This window comes from Rhinichthys klamathensis, unplaced genomic scaffold, assembly GCF_029890125.1.
Source record: "Rhinichthys klamathensis goyatoka isolate OS25496 unplaced genomic scaffold, OSU_Roscu_1.1 h1tg000800l_1, whole genome shotgun sequence".
Classification (NCBI taxonomy): Eukaryota; Metazoa; Chordata; class Actinopteri; order Cypriniformes; family Leuciscidae; genus Rhinichthys; species Rhinichthys klamathensis.
In genome coordinates this window covers 230,808-250,791 of record NW_026607193.1, presented here as the reverse complement: position 1 = coordinate 250,791, position 19,984 = coordinate 230,808, and the positions used below count along the sequence as shown (strand labels likewise).

At 37.6% G+C, this 19,984-nt stretch overlaps 2 protein-coding genes across 3 annotated transcripts in view; both read left to right on the top strand.

Moving 5' to 3' along the window:
• Positions 1-19,984, top strand: part of rapgef4a (Rap guanine nucleotide exchange factor 4a) — a 117,213-nt gene that overhangs the window by 38,074 nt on the left and 59,155 nt on the right. The gene's annotated exons all lie outside the window — the stretch shown is intronic.
• On the top strand, positions 13,434-14,971 carry LOC130078028 (uncharacterized). Its single transcript, XM_056243482.1, has 4 exons — positions 13,434-13,832; positions 13,948-14,115; positions 14,305-14,400; positions 14,479-14,971. The coding sequence occupies exons 1-4, from the start codon at positions 13,473-13,475 to the stop codon at positions 14,803-14,805; spliced, it is 951 nt and encodes a 316-aa protein (XP_056099457.1). The 5' UTR covers positions 13,434-13,472; the 3' UTR covers positions 14,806-14,971.

The following is a 19,984-nucleotide window of genomic DNA, read 5'->3' as shown; positions in this document are numbered from 1 at the left end:
TTATGACGTGGTGCAGCTTGATTCACTACTATTACGACGTGGTGCAACACGATTCACTACTATTATGACGCGGTGCAGCACGATTCACTACTATTACGACGTGGTGCAGCACGATTCACTACTATTACGACGTGGTGCAACACGATTCACTACTATTACGACGTGGTGCAGCACGATTCACTACTATTACGACGTGGTGCAGCACGATTCACTACTATTACGACGTGGTGCAACACGATTCACTACTATTACGACGTGGTGCAGCACGATTCACTACTATTACGACGTGGTGCAACACGATTCACTACTATTACGACGTGGTGCAACACGATTCACTATTATTATGACGTGGTGCAGCACGATTCACTTCTATTACGACGTGGTGCAGCTTGATTCACTACTATTACGACGTGGTGCAGCTTGATTCACTACTATTACGACGTGGTGCAGCTTGATTCACTACTATTACGACGTGGTGCAGCACGATTCACTACTATTACGACGTGGTGCAACACGATTCACTACTATTACGACGTGGTGCAGATTGATTCATTACTATTACGACGTGGTGCAACACGATTCACTACTATTACGACGTGGTGCAACACGATTCACTACTATTACGACGTGGTGCAACACGGTTCACTACTATTATGACGTGGTGCAGATTGATTCACTACTATTAGGACGTGGTGCAACACGATTCACTACTATTATGACGTGGTGCAGCACGATTCACTACTATTATGAAGCGGTGCAGCTTGATTCACTACTATTACGACGTGGTGCAACACGATTCACTACTATTACGACGTGGTGCAACACGATTCACTACTATTACGACGTGGTGCAACACGATTCACTACTATTACGACGTGGTGCAGCACGATTCACTACTATTACGACGTGGTGCAACACGATTCACTACTATTACGACGTGGTGCAACACGATTCACTACTATTACGACGTGGTGCAACACGATTCACTACTATTACGACGCGGTGCAACACGATTCACTACTATTACGACGCGGTGCTTCACGATTCACTACTATTATGACGTGGTGCAGATTGATTCACTACTATTACGACGTGGTGCAACACGATTCACTACTATTACGACGTGGTGCAACACGATTCACTACTATTACGACGCGGTGCTTCACGATTCACTACTATTACGACGTGGTGCAGCTTGATTCACTACTATTACGACGTGGTGCAACACGATTCACTACTATTACGACGTGGTGCAGCTTGATTCACTACTATTACGACGTGGTGCAACACGATTCACTACTATTATGACGTGGTGCAGCACGATTCACTACTATTATGACGTGGTGCAGATTGATTCACTACTATTACGACGTGGTGCAACACGATTCACTACTATTATGACGTGGTGCAGCACGATTCACTACTATTACGACGTGGTGCAGCTTGATTCACTACTATTACGACGTGGTGCAACACGATTCACTACTATTACGACGTGGTGCAGCTTGATTCACTACTATTATGACGTGGTGCAGCACGATTCACTACTATTATGAAGCGGTGCAGCACGATTCACTACTATTATGAAGCGGTGCAACGCGATTCACTACTAATGATGTTTCCTAACAAAGTTCGGGAGGAGCATGTTCAGATAATTAAACACATGTGGAGCACATTCAGGTAATCAAGCCTAATTAGACACGAGTGGAGCACACTCCCAATCAATGAGGTAAGAGGTATATATTCAGCAAACTTAACTCAGTTCATTGACAGTCTAACAGCATCCCTCCACCACCCCATCTCCTCACTTCTTCTCCTAAATACTCTTACAACAAGGGGGGAGCACTCTGGGTTCGGGCAAAAATTTCCGAGCTCGGAGCCCTCCCCCTGGACAGCACGCCAAATACGCATAATCTTTACTCTGTTTAATTGATGTAAATGTGAACTCGTGAATTACGATAGTGGTTATTGCTTTATCATACAGACCCGCGTCAACGCGTCTTTACATTAACGGTATGTGACGCTCAGGACACGCCTCGCACTCTGTAGTGTTGTAATCCGTCATATTCACGTACAGCAACGTCAGCAGTGGTGCTGAGAGAACGCTCCAGCAACAGTTCAGAAAGGAGAAATCAATCTAGTCGAACTGGACGCGCGAATGAGGCGAAATCGCGTCTATCCTCGCGTCTATCAGGACCTCCAGACCCGCGTCAACGCGTCTTTATTAACTTAACATGGAAGTCACCCACTACAGACGCTCTATCCGCGTCCGGTGTGAACGCAGCAGTTACATAATAAAATATTGGTCACAAATGATTGGTCACTTTCTAAATAGTAAAAGTATAGCACATCTACTAATAATTATATATGAACAAATAGTTTTTTACCAATGCAGATATGTTAGAAATATACATAGAAATATACATAAAGATACATCGCGATACAAATGCCAACTTGTATCCGATGCATACTTATTTAAATCGATGCATCGCATTGTTAGCTTTTATGTCGATGCACCATTGCGAATCTGTGAATCTTACCATCCCTAATATATATGTTTATCTGTGGCAGGGTTCCAGACTGCGACCATTTTTTGAGAATGTGCGAGTTAAAATTTTATGTGGTCGCATTTGTGCGAGTGCATGGTCATGTACGACTCAGTTAAATTCACGCATGCGCAACAGAACGCCGTTGTATCAGCAGCTGCTGCAGTCCGTAACTTATGTTCAAAATGAACGAGTACATCATGAATCCATTTTTCAAACCGTGTTTTTGACTTATCCTGAATCACTACGGTACGCCTATAATAAGTGTTTATATTCTGACTATTTTATCCCGAGGTCGGCTCAGCTGCGGAGTTGCCCAGTGACTGCCTGACTCGACATAGACATTGACGGAGAGAAGTAGCTAGTAGGATTGTAAAATGTTTCGATGTGATTAATAATTAAATTAAATATTTAATAATCAAATATAACGACTAATAGAAAGTGTCACCAACGCCGCCTCAGATTTGTGCTTGTCAGAATGTGTGACTGTTGTGGTCGTGCTCTTCCTGGAACAACGCTCTAAAAACGGCAACTAAACCCGGCAACTAAACCCAATGAATTCACAATGATTTAATAAAATAGTGTTCTCATGTTATGTAATATGACAGTCCCAAATTACTCATCGTTATTATTAGTCGTGCATTGCTGCTTGAGTGGAGCGCGCTGAATGAATAACCGTTGAGCACTTTGCTAGCGTGTTATTTAACTCAAAGAAACGCATCCTATATGAGATTAATCAGACAAAATAAACATAATATTACAAATCATATCTGCACAAAATGACGTGAATCCACAAGTGAACTTGAACTAAAGCCTAGTTCACACTACGTGATTTTAAGCCCGATTTGAGCCCGATTTGCAAATCGTTGAGCTCGCCGACAGGTCAGGGTGCTATCGCGTGCAAATCGCGGGTGATTAGCGCGCGATGAACGCTCGCCAATCTGTTAGTATGAAAGAGCCAACAATGCATCAAAGACGCTCGCAGACGCGTCACCGAGCCCAGAAAAATATCTAGCATGCTAGATATCCAGAGCTGTCGCGCGACTCAACCTCACGTGATGTTGAGAGCTACAGCCAATCAGAGCAACTAGAGATTAAACATACAAGTATGTGTAGACATAAAAATATAATTACTTATGCTTTTCGGGAAGAATATCCCTGTTTGTAATCATAGGTTTTACTAAAATACTTTTAGGAAAAAGGAAAGTCAACTGTATATTGCCGATGTCCACAATGTTGATGTTCTGGGTGTTCTTTTTTAAAATGAAGTTGTAGAGTGTATGTTTTTTTTTAGAGCAAATTATCGCGCAAACAGTTTGCAGCTTTAGTTTCTGTCTGACGCCCATACGCGTGTTGTGCTCTTCTTCCCTGGGTATTGGCGCGCGTGCTGTTTCGCGTCATTTTCGGTTCATTTTATCGCGTGATTTTTCGTGAGAAAACGTGGTTTGTGGACAAGATAGAATCGTTGGGTGACAGAGTTGTTGTCAACTCGTGTAGTGCGTTACCTCCTGTTGCGGATCAATCACGTTGTGTCGTGTGGTGTGAACAGCTCAACAACTTGAACACTCCTGATTTCACAGAGAGCAAGTCATGTAGTGTGAACCGCACAGTTCAGCCCGACGTTTTAAAATCATGTAGTGTGAACTAGGCTTAATACGTGCCATTCAGAATGACTCGTGTTGTGGACGCTCTTCCTGGAACAACGCGACACGGCAAAACCCAAATAATTCACAATGTTTTATTACAATATTGTTCTCTTTATAATATTACGTAATATGACAGTCCCAATAATAGTCATTATTAGTCGTGCATTGCCGTTTGAGCTGCGAGTGCTAAAGACAACGCTTTAGTAAAAAAAAAAAAAAAAGTGCGACCAAATCATGTGTTGGTGCGACCAACTGAGAAAGTTGGTAGCACCAGTGCAACCAGTGGAAAAGTTAGTCTGGAGCCCAGTGTGGATATAGCCTACCTTTCTCTTCTCTTCGGGGGCATCTGTCACATCATCCACTGAAATGTAAATTACAAAGAAGTAAATTTTCCATTTTACTTCCTCCTAACTATAGTTCTAGGCTTAAACCCCAAGATAATCACCAGAATTGAATAACGAACCAATAGACTTAAAATAAGTATCAAAATAAGGCTGACATCAATGACACCATTTTGGCAAAACCTGTAGTTACCTTAAATTTAATGTGATCTGTGACTTTTAATTTCATACAATGATAAAAAAATTACAACAAAACAAACTTAACTACAGTATCTGTTGAAATTGACAGCACACAGGACAACATGTTGTATTTACTCAGCACGTACAGTTAAGTAATTATATCTTTGTCCAGTTACTGAACCATGTCAGAGTTTAGGGATAATTACCCAAATTTATTTAGCCATTAGAAATTAATTTTCACCAACGATGAATGCATGTTAAAATAAATGTAAGATATCAGCGAGGTATTTTTTATCTTTATATTGAACATGAGAAGTACACTTTTGGTTTCACAATAACATGATCATATGGCTAGACATATTTATATTGTTCAATGACACAATACCAAACTTTCTGTCATTTGAAAGCGTTTCAAATGTTTAACAAAAAAGTAAAAATACTGGAATGTTTTTTTAAATGAACATTTTCACTAAAATATGCAGATATAATCACGTTTTTGCCTTAAATTCTAACAGATGATCTGTTTTCTTTTTTAATAAAACCGTAAAGAAAAGTTACAGATCAAGTTGCAACAAAAAATTAAGTTTACATAGATTAAACTTAGATTGTATTAATTACTACAATCATCCCTTAATTACTTTGTAATAATCTATTGGCCTCTAAACTTCTATTTAAACTGACCGGTTATTAATTAAAACATTATTTACCTATAAACAAAAGATAGCAGATTAAAAGATTAAATTTCATGCACTACCATGAATTTGGCATGGTGTTGCAAGAGAATGAAAGGAGGGAGCGTGGCTATGTTTCTTTTTCTTCAAGATTGTGCTTTTAAAAACCTCGGTTACTCGGATTCATTAAGCTATGTATATAAGCTTTAAGAATTATTTTAAGTAATAAATGACGCACACGAATTTGACATACTACAAATGAGTAAAATGTGTTTTGTTTGATCTTCTCATTCTCACCTGTGCATCCAGAGCTGCCATTCCTAGTTTGATCTTCCTGCAAGCACAAGTGTCATAGACAGTCAAACATCATAGTCTAACATCACATGGCACTGTATTTAAAACTGTAATGGTACAATTAGGCAATATATTAAAGTAATTGACATTGTAACATAAGCCAATACAATTTCATACCATTTTGACTGAAAATAAATGCCATTTATTGTCTGGTCTTGAAAGCTGCATTACAGAAGTAGAAAAAAACTTGTTCTGAATTTATTAAACTTCCCTCTTGCTTTGTTGAATCACATTATTGGTGTTTAGAGTGATAAAACGTCATGAGTCCTGCAGGCCTCAGACTCACATGGCTGCACGTGTAGGCCGCTACAGATGCAACTCCTGGCAATCTTTAATTAATGTTACCAAAATTGAGCTAAACATCTAGGTGAAGTAACAGGGACGCAAAATATGTCTTTCAGAAATAACATAAAGACAACATTTTAAATTCGGCGAAGTTTAAAAGCGGATTACCGCTAGAATGCAGTCACCAATGCAATCCTAACTGTGGCCTTAAAACAGCTTAAGACTCTTAGGAATCTAAAGCCCTAATGGATATATTATTATGATCATTACTGTCATTTTGGTACATTAATCTATACTTTCTCCAAAGCTGCTTTGTGGTTATGCTTAAGGTGAAAAGTGACGTGACCTTTACGTTACGATATATGATATATAATACGATATATAGGTTGCAAACAATATGCAAGTTAAATAAACAGCACCATATTATATTGAGAGCCTTGCACAAAAAGTCAAAAACCTACTTTTTCGTCGGCCATCTCGATCCCGTCTCCTCCGCGCCGAGTCTGCAGCATCTGTGACTCGCAGGTGAGAGGTCCAGGGGTGGGGGAGGGGCGGGGAGAGGAGGCGATAGTCGCGGTGGGGACTTAAAGCCTCAGGTTCTGTGTGATGTATCAGCCATTACTGACACTCACTCGGCGAACTAAGGCTATATTAATATTACCCGCGCTTTTTTTTTCTTTTTTTTTTCTTGTGCGGTTTTTGTTTTCTTTATAAAATGATGTATGGACATATATGCTCTGATAATATGCTCTGAAATAGTGTAAGCTATATGCTGTTATAAAATAAATAAATGTTATGCTCAAATTCAGATAGCCTATGTTTTTTTTTTGTACAAATAAAATGACAGAGTGTAGATGTAAAAAGACATTTAGGCCTATATTATATTTAATATTAAAAAACAACACATTAATGAATGAACAAATTTGGAACTATTAAACAGCTCACAGAGAGATTGACATTCATAAAATAAAAATAAACTATTACAAGACCTTGTAATCAACAGAACAGATATTATGTTTACCCTCTGAGAGCCGAGGAGATAAAATAAATAAAATAGATTTGAAAGAAGTGAGGCATGAGACCAAACTCTGGATATGAGGCCTCCACACAAGGCCCGCCATGCTTCTTTGTTCTTGGATGGTTTCTTGCATTTGAACTGGGTGAAACATGTCAAGACTGTGGTGTCATAGATACAAGACCCCGCTTGTTTACAAAAGGTACAAAACAGAAAGTGAGTTGGGCTGTTGTTAATGTTACCGTCCTTAGAAATTGTCTATATTGATTCTGAAACTCTTTAACTGCATACTCCTAACTATTGTTAAAATAAACAATCTTCACAACAATTGCTCACCTTGCTTGTACTGTTCAAGACAATGATTGAAACCATGTATTGCTAGCACTTTTCTTGCTACAGACAAATTGCTTGTTGTATTCCTCATTTCATTTGTAAGTCGCTTTGGATAAAAGTGTCTGCTAAATTAATAAATGTAAATGCACTCACCAAGACAGCAGTTCGCCAGTTAGAGGAGAATGGGAAAAGACTATATTTGCAAACTATATAAATGAATTGTCAAATACTAGCACATGATTTAATTTAGGGTAAGAATAACACATGGTAAAAATAATTCAACAAATGATGATGCAGTTTTTCCACACTGGACACCCTTCTGGCTTAGCTACTGGTTCAGATTCTCCCAAAATGACATGAAACTATATACAACACCTCACTTAAACAGAAATAAGTGTTGTGGACATGCACGTACAGCCTACGTCATCCATACATTGGCATGTGTTAGACTAATGATTATGATATACTGTAGTGCTCATCATTTCCAGGATTTGAGTTCACCTTGTCAGAGTAGCCATAATGATTTGGCACTTGTTGTCACCAGCATTTGGAACCACAGAGGTCAATGTGCTGATAGATAGGTTAGGGTTAGTGTTAGGAGCTGCTCTGAGAGGTACTGGTCCACCACACTCAGATGCTGATAGATAGGTTACATTTACATTTACATTTAGTCATTTAGCAGACGCTTTTATCCAAAGCGACTTACAACTGAGGACTAAACCAAGCGAGTCATCGTGAAGAGGCAAAAGCAACGCAAGAAGTGCTCAAAATACAAAGTTCAGACATAGCTCGGAGTAGCATAAGGCAGGCAAGCGAGGATTTAGAGGAAAGAATTTTTTTTTTTTTTTTTTTTTTTTTTTTTTAGTTAAGTTAAGTGCTCCCGGAAGAGATGAGTTTTCAGTTGTCTTTTGAATGTTGTCAGGGATTCTGCATTCCGGATGAGGGTGGGCAGATCATTCCACCAGCATGGAACCGTGAATGAGAATGTTCTGGAGAGTGATTTTGTGCCCCGCTGTGATGGCACCACGAGCCGTCGCTCATTGACCGATCGTAGGCTTCTGGTACACTGTAATCCCGAACAGTATAACCTACTTATTAAAAATAAGTGAACTATACTCAAAACTGTGAAAAAGTTCATTCAACTTAAAACTTTTAAGTTTGTTCAACGATTTGGCCGTTTTAAGTTCCAGGAACTCAAATAAAATAAGTAAAACTTGATGTCATCGTAAATACCATAGCCTCACTTTTGCCTCTTGGTGGCGGTAATGAGCTTTATTGCGTTCCAATCTGCCAATTCAACAAAGAAGAGTCTCTAGTCTATTTTTTACAGTCTATGGTCTACACTCAAAAACATTTTAAAGCCTTTTTAAAAGATATACAAATTTCAATAGTAAAATTCCATCAATTTGAGTTTATTGATCCTTACATTTTAATTGAATTTATTAAAGATTGTTCAATTATTCAGTTAGAATATGTAAGGGTTATTCAATTCAATGGAATTTTACTATTAATTGAAATGCATAAATCTTAAAAATAAAATGTTTTAAGTATTCTCAATGCAATAGTGCATTGAGAATACTTTAAAACATACTAGGTAAAACTCTCCAAAACAGACTAGTCAACATGACTATGCTATGTCCGTTTATTTCATGTTTTACTCAAATGACTGTAAAAATAACAAAGGAGTAAAACCGAGTAAAACGAATTACCATAGCCATATTTTTGCCTCTTGGTGGCAGAAATGAGCTTTATTGAGTGCCAATCAATCTGCCTACGAAAAAGAAGAGTCTACTCGGCGCACTTTATTTATTTTTAAAAACATAACATACCAGGTAAAACTATCCAAAACACAACACACAACAAAGAGTCAACATATAAATGTCATGTCTGTTTATTTCATGGTTTACTCAAATGACTAAAAAATAACGAGAGTAATAATTCCCATTTGAAATCGAGCGCTCAGATTTGAACTTGGAAGCCCGCCATGTCATGCAGGAGTCGTTGCCTCAACGTGGTTCTGGAGAATCAGTTTCGTTCATCGTCGTCGTTTCTGTGTTTGCTGCGGTCTGTTTAGTGGCTATAATCTGGTAAGTACTTCTTAACTTAAAAAAAAAAAAAAAAGTTATTCAAGTAATCTGCATCAGAATGTGACAGAAAAGTCATCAAATTGAAACTATTTACTTGTTGGGTTTAGCTGATAGACCTAACGTTACTAAAATGATTAGGCCTAACGTTACGTTGCGATGTTATTTGTGGATTGATTTAACTAAATTTTAAACAATTAAGGGACTGAGTTGATTTATGTACGCAATCGCATCGCACGGATATTAATTTGTGGCACTGTTGGTTATCGCAGTTGCTTTTATTGAAGCTTTTCGGTTACAGAACCTAAATTGAAACAGGGAAAAAAAAGATTTAATCTTACTTGTTTTTTTTTAAACTGATGCTTAGAAGTAAATTAGCTGTAATCGAAGCCAAATTTTCTAAATTCTGAAATTGTTGTATTTGACATGTCTCTGCCTCACTATTAATTTGTGTTTTTATTTTCTATACAGGTTCAAACTTGTGAGACCAGAGCATAAGTGAGTAAAATTACAATTTGGAATTTGGGGGTGAAAATACATGACTAAAAGTATGCAGCATTTTAAAACTTCAACTGATTTTAGAGGTTGGCATAGCTCATAGTTTTCTCATGTCTTGTCATTTTAATGATTTGGATTTGAGTGATGGATTGGAAATGCAGGTTATGTGATTCCTCCTCACTTACTCGAGCACAGCTACTTCGGCATTATGGTTTGCAACATAGCCATTTTTCAAAGATTAGCCCTTTACCATGTCTCTATGACTCTTGCATTTGCACATTTGTTTCATTCAATGCACTAAAAATTCATGTATCACGATTTCATAATGAGAAGGATAAGCGGCATGTCTGTCAAGAAGTCCAGGTGGTGTACACATGTCCTTTATGTGGGTTCAAGCAGCCTTTTTCAGAGAAGAATCTTTTTGGGCATTTAAGAGGGCATTTGAGAAGTCATGAAATGGTAACATGTCCATATAAAAACTGTAGGTATACCACAAATGTTTACTCCTCATTTAATTCTCACAAAACCAGGGCCCATGGAGTAGATGTTAGTTCAGCTTGCTTGGACCTTTTTGAGGATGTAGTTGCTGCAGATGATGGCAGTTGTGCAGCTGCAGAGCCTCCATTTGAGGATCCTACTCAGTCTGAGGATGCAGACATGTTGGATATTGTTGACGATGTACAGTGTGACACAAGCCAATTAAAAGCGCAACTACAACGCAATTTAGCCTCTCTGTTTTTGAAGATGCAGGCTTTACTTCATGTGTCAGATATAGCTGCACAGGAAATAGTAGAACATTTGTGTCAGCTGTTTTCTTTGTCAAGGCCGCTGCTGAGAGAAGCAGTTAATGACGTATTACAGCGACATTGCTATACTGTGAGTGAAGCTGCTCTTGATGAAATTGTTAGTGTTGTTATAAACAGTAATGTTTTTGTCAGTGCAACCGCTAAAGGAGCAGAATTGTCCTCAAATAAGCGACGAAAAACCTATATTGAGAGAAATTACCCAATGGTAATGCCGTTTCAGTATGTTGTAGCACATGGGCGCACAGCTGTTTATGTCCCTATACTGCCTATGATTCAGTTGTTGTTTAAACATACTGATGTTCTTGACAGAATTAAAGAATCACATTCTTCACAAACTGATCAATACACAAGTCATCGAGATGGTTTGTATTTTCAAGAAAATAAGCTGTTATCAGAATCAGAGGAGTTTAAATTGCCGCTGCTGATTTACATCGATGATATAGAAGTTGCAAATCCATTAGGTACTTCGAGGAAAATACACAAACTCTGTGCGGTGTACTGGGTACTTGCTGATCTACCTAGTAAATACCGATCAGCTTTGCATGTCATTCAGCTAGCAGTGCTGTGTAAAGTTCCTGATGTCCAGAAATGTGGCTATGAGAGTGTGCTTGGCCCTTTAATGCAAGACATATGTACATTAGAACAAGATGGTGTGTTCATTGAGTCTCTTGGACAATCTGTTAAAGGCACTGTTCTTTTTGTTGCAGCAGATAATCTTGCAGCTCACGGATTGGCAGGCTTTGTACAGTCATTTCGTTCAGAGTATATGTGCAGATTCTGTCTGGCAACTCAAGACCAGTTTCAATCGCATGATGTGGCTGAGGGTGAATTCAGTCTGAGAACTAAGGTAACTCATGATCTGCATGTCCAGAATGTCTCCAGTAGAACTGGGGAAATTATTTGTGGTGTGAAAGAGGACTGTGTCTTAAAACAAAAGCTGCAGTATTTTCATCCAATCACTGGTTTCCCCCCTGATATTCTCCATGACCTCCTTGAAGGTATTGTGCCAGTAGAGTTGGCTTTATGCATTCAGAAAATGATTCGTCTGAAACACTTCACGCTTGATTATTTGAACAGGAAAATTGAATCGTTCTCATATCAGCATACAGATAAGGTTGATAAACCAAAGCCAATTTCCAAAACTTATACCACAAAAATGACAATAGGTGGTAATGGTCATGAAAATGCTGCATTACTTCGGCTACTTCCATTTATGGTTGGCAATGTTGTACCAGAGGGAGATAGTGCATGGGCAGTGTTAATGGAATTGAAAGACATTGTGGAGTTAGTGCTGTCTCCAACATTTACTGAAGAAATGATTCAGTATCTACAGAGTAAAATTAGGGACCACAGGCAAATTCTTCTTGAAGTATTTCCAGATTTTAAGCTTCGGCCAAAGCATCACTTCATCGAACATTACCCAGAGCTGATCAGATGTTTTGGACCTCTTGTACATTTATGGACCATGCGTTTTGAAGGCAAACACCGCTTCTTCAAACGGGTTGTGCATGATACACAGAACTTTAAAAATGTGCTGAAGACACTGGCAAGCAGACACCAACATATGATGGCTTACCATCTAAGTTCGCCAGCGTTCTTCAAACCACATTTGCAGGCATCAACTGTGACATCTGTTTTAGTTTCAACACTACCTGAAGTGGCAATACAGTATATTAAACAGAAGACTGATAGTAACACTATATACTGTGCATCTCGAATCACCATTGATGGGACAAATATTTCTACTGGGGAATATTTTCCTGCTGGTTATGAAGCAGGGTTACCTCAGTTTTGTAAAACTGAGTCAATCCTCCTTGTGAACGATCATGTGGCCTTCCTATGCAGGGAGCACAAGTCCCATTATATTGAACACCTAAGAGCTTTTAATCTGTGTTTAGGTGATATATCTGTTAAAACTATAACAGATTTGAGCGACACATCCCCCCTTTCTGCCTACAGCATAGAGGGCCAGTTGCTGTTGACGCCAAAGCGATTTCTGCCTTTACAATAAGGTAAAGATTTCTACATTATTTGGAAATCCATGTCCAGTCAATCTTGTTCGAAACTATATTTTTAACTTGTCTTTTACCTTGTTGTTTTGGTCTCATAGATGGCAGAATCACAAAAACTTTTACTGAGAGTTTACATTGCTCCTGACATCGCCCACAAGATTACCCTTTCTACACGACCAAGTACAGTAGAAGAGTTGATTACAGTGATCAAAGAGAAATTCAGACCTCTTCTTGATTTTGATTTCAGCCTCCAATATGAAGACCCAGATTTTGGGGGGCAACTCTGCTTTCTAACAGACATTTCAGAACTGCCAGAGAAGGCTGTATTGAAAGTACACCGATCTGAGACTGATGCTGGCTCAGCTGCAACTTCAGACACAGAAATTCTCACTTATGCCCCAGGACGCTTGCAGAGTTGGCCTGATGTGTTCCAAGTTCCTCAATTTTCATATGACGTCGAGCACACCCTAAATAGTGGAAATACGGCCTATCAAAACAATGGAAAGTTCTTAAAATTAACAAAAGGCCAAAAACATGACATTCTAGAAAATATGGCCAAGGCAATGCACAGCTTTAAGGCTTACCCCAGTGACAAAGAAGTAGCTAAAGCAGCTGAGGCTCTTATTTCTAAGCATCCCTGCCTCACAGAACCAGGAAGTCAATGTGGATGGTATGGCTGGAAGACAAGCTTAAAGTTTAAGATGGGCAACTATCGTACAAAACTCAGCAGATCTGGCTGTGAAGAGGTGGCTGTTAACTCGGGGAAGAGAAGCCAAAATAATCCAGAGAGTGAGTCTCCCCACTCCAACATCAAAAGAGCTCGTCGAGCTGAGGTAAACTACCTACCAAATTTTCCAAAAGGAGAGAGTGCTGAAAGCTTGGAACAACAAAGATTGCAAATAGTTGAGGAAGTGTCTAAGACCGAAAGAAGTCTTGGGCTGATAGAGAAACTCATGCAAAGTACATTTGCGCTGCGTCGCAAACAGATCGTTGTAGATAACCCATCACAACCAGTGAAGGAATTTTTGGAAAAGTGGCCTGCACTTCGTTTGGAATCTCAGGTAATTTTCTCAGTTGCTGTCTGTTAGATTCCATTTTTTGTGCATTTATGTGTGTCTGTTTCTTTTGTTTTCTTGTTTATTTTTAAATGTTATTTGTTTGAATGCTTGCTTTCAGATTGCTGCAGAATTCCACAGAATTACTAATATCAGCTTGAAAAACAAGTTCTATGCAGAACTGGACAACCATACTCCTCGACTGATTGCTGTTTACAGGCAGAAGGCTGCCCGTACTGGCAAAGCAGCAGAAGCACTGAGAAGCATCTTTAGTGCCTTTGATCTTGTGGTAAATGTTGTTAATTACATTTATAGTACAAGTTAATTGGTTAATGTGCACAAGTATTTTATCTGTTAATAGTTTAAACCTAGCTTTGAACTTTTTTCGCTTTAAATTTCTTCCCCTCTTTCATCTGTGCTTTTATCTCTATTTTTTTCTTTTTTCTTGCACCACTAAGACAGTTCTGTCTTTTTTCAGGATCACTACGATATTGACAATAGACGTACAGCTGCACTTCGAGCCCTCCCTGTCTACTTGCGCGAAGATGACTCTGTGTTTTTCAAGATGTGGAATGTAGGTTTTTATACATCTCGTTTGAATTTTAATGTTATTTATCTGATTATGCTCATGAAGTTCTCTCATGCTTTTCAGACTGAAGAGGTGGATGAGCCAGACATTGCAGATTCAGCTGTAGCTCTTGTCAGCATGGTGAATGGAGACTCGACTTCCACTGTTCAGTTTGACCCTGCTCGGATTGCTATTGTGCTGGAAGGTGACATTGTTCTAAGGGACATTTCCAGGTTGGCTGATGCTTTTCTTTTGATGTTTGGTTTGATATATGCATTACATCTCAACTACCCCAAAGAGCTGACACACACATTTAACTTCATCCAAAAAGTCTTACTGGGCTTGGATGACTCAAAGCCACTAACACCCAGATTGCTGAGTCTAAAAAATGAGCTACTAATTAAGGAGTAAGAGGAATGGATGTACGAGCTCTATACAATTTATTTTCTGTTCTTTTCAGTTGTTGTGAGTGACTACTGTAGTTGCCCTATTAAACACTGAGCTCAAGATTTATAATTTCCCAGTGAAGTGGAGAATTTCATTTTCATTTTAGTATTCATTGGGATTGCGTTACTGAAAGCCACTAGCACCCAGATTACTGTCTAAATTTTATTTTTACTGATTAAGAGATTTTCTGCATTTCTGGATGCACAAGAGACTGTTTATTGTTTTTTATTTCACTTGTTGTGACTAATATTATTACAGTCTATTGTAATACTTATCTCAAATTTCTACATTTTCCAGAACACAGATTGTGTTCACTTAGTATTTACTGGGATTGCGTTTCTGAAAGCCACTAGCACCCAGATTACGGTCTAAATTTTATTTTTACTGATTAAGAGATTTTCTGCATTTCTGGATGCACAAGAGACTGTTTATTGTATTTTATTTCACTTGTTGTGACTAATATTATTACAGTCTATTGTAATACTTATCTCAAATTTCTACATTTTCCAGAACACAGATTGTGTTCACTTAGTATTTACTGGGATTGCGTTACTGAAAGCCACTAGCACCCAGATTACGGTCTAAATTTTATTTTTACTGATTAAGAGATTTTCTGCATTTCTGGATGCACAAGAGACTGTTTATTGTATTTTATTTCACTTGTTGTGACTAATATTGTTAGTCTATTGTAATACTTCTCAAATTTTGAACACAGATTTTGTGTTAACTTAGTATTTACTGGGATTGCGTTACTGAAAGACTGCCCAGATTGCTGTTTAACAATTTTTTTTTACTTGTTAAAGAGTTTTTCTTGCATCTCTGGATGCACTAGTTTTCTACACCTTATCTGTCCTTTTCATTTGACTAATATAGTGACATTCTAATGTATACAGAGGTCTGTTATAATGCTGGCATGAACAGTGTAAAAACTTCTGAAATGTTTTAATGCATTATTAAACATTTCTAAAATGTCTAGTTGTGAATTGTGACACTTTTGTTACATTTTCAGGTAATGGCAGTGACGCATGTTAATGCATCAGGTTTGAATTATTCCTTTTGCAAAATAAAACGTACTTTCATGTATGGAGTTTGAAATTGTCTTCCTTTCTAATGTTTAAGGAATAATATTTTGCTAATGTTCATTTTGAGGTCATATTTCTTGAAAATTAAGTATTATATTTATTTTTAAATGTATAACAAATTTAGTATTAATTTCTGATTAATAACAATAATTAATTAATTATTAATAATAACTAATTAATACATAGAAAAAGTTTATTAAAATAAATAATTTTGAGTTAATCTGCTCTATAGATTTAAGTGTAACTGACTTAAAACAATTAATTTTTATCAACTTAAAAGTTTTGAGGTAATTGCTCTATAGATTTAAGTGTAACTGACTCAAAACAATTAATTTATCAACTTAAAAGTTTTGAGGTAATTGCTCTATAGATTTAAGTGTAACTGACTTAAAACAATTAATTTTATCAACTTAAAAGTTTTGAGGTAATAAGTTTCCTCAAATATTTTGAGTTATCTTAACTTATCGGGGTTTACAGTGTAGGGATGTAGACTTGTAGTAGTGACTGGAAGTAGGAGGGAGCTGAACCTGTGGTCAATCTGTAAGCAAGCGTCAAAGCCTTGAACTTGATGCGAGCAGCGAGTGGTAGCCAGTGCAGAGAGATGAACAGAGGAGTGACGTGGGCCCTTTTGGGCTCGTTGAAGACCAGACGAGCTGCAGGTTAGGGTTAGGTTAGGGTTAGTGTTAGGAGCTGCTCTGAGAGGTACTGGTCCACCACACTCAGATGCTGATAGCATTTCTGCTTCATACCATGCTTGCTCTATTAGCTGCTCTGCTAACATGACTATTGGTGATGATCAGTGCTCCACTGTGGCCTTTAGCTGTTCCTGGTGTGACACTGTGAACTGAAGAGTGCATACGCTGGCACATGCTTACATCAGCAATTACACAGGCATTCGCCATGTTTTTAGAAAGTGATCATTGCCCCGCTTCTACTTCACTAGCAGCACATCTGATGCTGGATCAGGAGATTATTTCTTAACTTTTGATCCAGCATCTGTTTCTCTCACACTCTGCACTGTTCACTTCCATTAGCTTCATGAAAAGAGGTGTATCTGGTCCCATTCTCCCACAATGAGCTCTCTCCAGGTCCTGCTAAAGCAATATCAGTCTCTCTGTTATCTCACAGCATCTGTAGGGTACAGGGTATTGGAAGGCTGCTAAAACTGTGAGATATGATGTATGATGAGGGTATAATGTGCTGCTCTGTTAGCCTAGCGGGTAGCATTTACAAGATAATAAAGTCATGAAACATTTATATAAAAATAGTGTGTTAGTAGTTCACTTTTAAGGCTTTTGAGAGAGCACAGAGCTTTGTAGAATGTTTGTAGTTATCAAATATTACACCATTTGTGCAAAGGAATGACTAAAAAAGATGACCAAATCTGTTGAATCTCATTTGTATGTAGTGATATATTAAAAAGAAAGCCAGAAGATTAAAAAAACAGCAGCTGCCAATTTTAGAAACAAGATTGTATATAGTCAGGGCCTGTTCATTTATTAATTTCATATGAGTTTATTTCATAAAAGTTTATTAGTGATCTGTTGAAAGTACATTCTTTGAATTCTGTTTAATGTATGCAGAAAGGCTCTGTCAGAGGGGTAGCCCAGAGTGAAAAATCTGTATATCATTTACTGATCATGATTTAATTAGATTATAATTAAATGATAATAATATATTAAAGTAATGATATAATAATGTATTAATTACTTTAACAAAATCACTTTGAAGTGTTTTTAACCTAAACTGACAATTAATTCATGTAGATTTTGTAGATGATCCTCTCACATAAACCAGTCCCCACAGAAGCGAGACTGAAACACCTGGAGTTGGCTAACCTCGTTTAGATTTCTTTCCTATTGTCATCAATAATGACTATATGAATATAGACAGATCCATGATAAATTACATAAATGGCATTTTTAACAGATCAGTTATATTCTAATCATTTGATGCCTTACGATAAATAAAACAAAGAATTTGCTAAAAAAAAAAAAAAAAATCTCTGTTTGTGGCTCAGTCTTTCCAGAATTTACATTCTAGTGCACCAACAGCACATTTATTTAATTCAGTTTATTTTATAAAGTAATATAAATAACTAAATATTATACTAATGTATAAATATAAATAATTAAAAACCCTATTAATTCATATCTTACTTTAGTAAAAAGACACATTTTTAAAATAGATTGCCAAATTGTAATTCTATTATTGACCAATACCCCCAATAGGGAGCTAGAGAGTGCCGCACTTTTCCGGAACAATGTGACTTGTGGGGACGGCAATACTCTGTGTGACCACCAGGGGCGCCTAGATATACACTAACACAGATTTTTGTCTTGAAAATGGCCCTCATGAGGACTTCAAAAAAAACTACATGGGGCGTGTCCAAACACTGTTTGGGAGGTGCCTGAGGGGCTTTGCCCGTGGGGACCTCTATTTAGGTCCCCACGGTGACACGAGTCCCCACGAGTCTGTGTGCGTTCAGGTTGAAGTCCCCACCGGGATAGAAAAACAAGAACACACACACACACACACACACACACACACACACACAATTCCTTCATATTAACACAGTGCTGTACATTGGGCTCTATTTTTACTGCACTTTCTTAGTGTATAATGTGATGTTTCTTGTTAAATGCTACATCAAAAAATATATATATTTGAAATAAATCAAGTAATATGTCAGACAGACAGTTCTACTCTTCTTTATGCCGTGGATTCAAGTACTTTTAGGTTTTAAATCATCTAAATGTTTGGTAAAGAACTGTGTGCTGGTAGACAGTTCGATATTGTTAAAGGTTGACTGTCAGTTCCCCTCCATTACTGAAGAAATCCTACCAATTACAAAAACATATTCATGTTCAGATATGACGGCATACACCGCAATACAGTGCGGCATTATACAACGCAGTAATAAAATGTTTATTGTGCATATAAAAAAATCGACATTAATTAGTTTAATGAAGTTTTGCCTTGTACAGAGAGTCTGATTAGCAAAACAGCGGCCTGAACACAAAATCATTTTTAATAATTATATTCTGATATTTAAAATAAAATTAGGTCACACTTTAGTTTAGTGTAAAACACCTAATTAGGCTACTGCATATTAATAGTTAGGTAATTGTTAAGTTTAGGTATTGGCCAGGATTAGGGGATGTAGAATATGGTCATGCAGAATAAGGCATTAATATGGGCTTTATAAGTACTAATAAACAGCCAATATCATAATATGCATGTTAATAAGCAACTAGTTAATAGTGAGAATTAGACCCTAAACTAAAGTGTTACCAAAAATGTATTGTGTTGCTGTGTTTATAGCACTCAATGTCCACATTTTGACACGTTAAATAAATAACACAAAGTGAGAGTACTCTACTATACTGGTGTCACAATAATATTCAAACAAAAAACTGGGAAATCATCTAAATCTATTGGAGCAAAACCCCAATTTCTGTATTGACACAAAAGTAAGCATTCATATATCTTTTTTTTATATATATATATATCTTTTTTTAATATATTTCGTTAAGTCACATTTATTGACAGCTTTCTGAATTTTGGTACACTCTGAGTTTTAGCCTATTTTCATTCAGGTTTGGATAATAATTCAAGTTTTGTAATTAATTCAAGTCTGTGTTAATTAGCCTTCTGTTTTCAGTCACTGTCCTGCTGGAAGGAATTTGTCCAAGAGTCAGTTCAAGTATGTTTCCATATATCCAGCATCGGCCACATCTCCTCCATATCTGACTCTGGCCGTGTTAGATTCGGTCCACACACACACACACACACACACACTGTATGGGTTTGAAGTGTGCTTAATCTTGCTCTCATCTCACACAACATCTCAGTTGCGTCATTATTGTGCTTTTTAGCCCCAGACATGGATGTTTTTGAGTAATTGCGTCTTTCTTATGGTTGATCGCAGCATCTTTCATACGTTCTGAACTTTGCTTGTTCTGGATGATTTGGCTTTTTGTACCTTCTTCCTAATTAAGACTTTACTTTTATGTTCTCCCCTGCAGATTTATAACCTGCATAATGACCCTAATGATCAG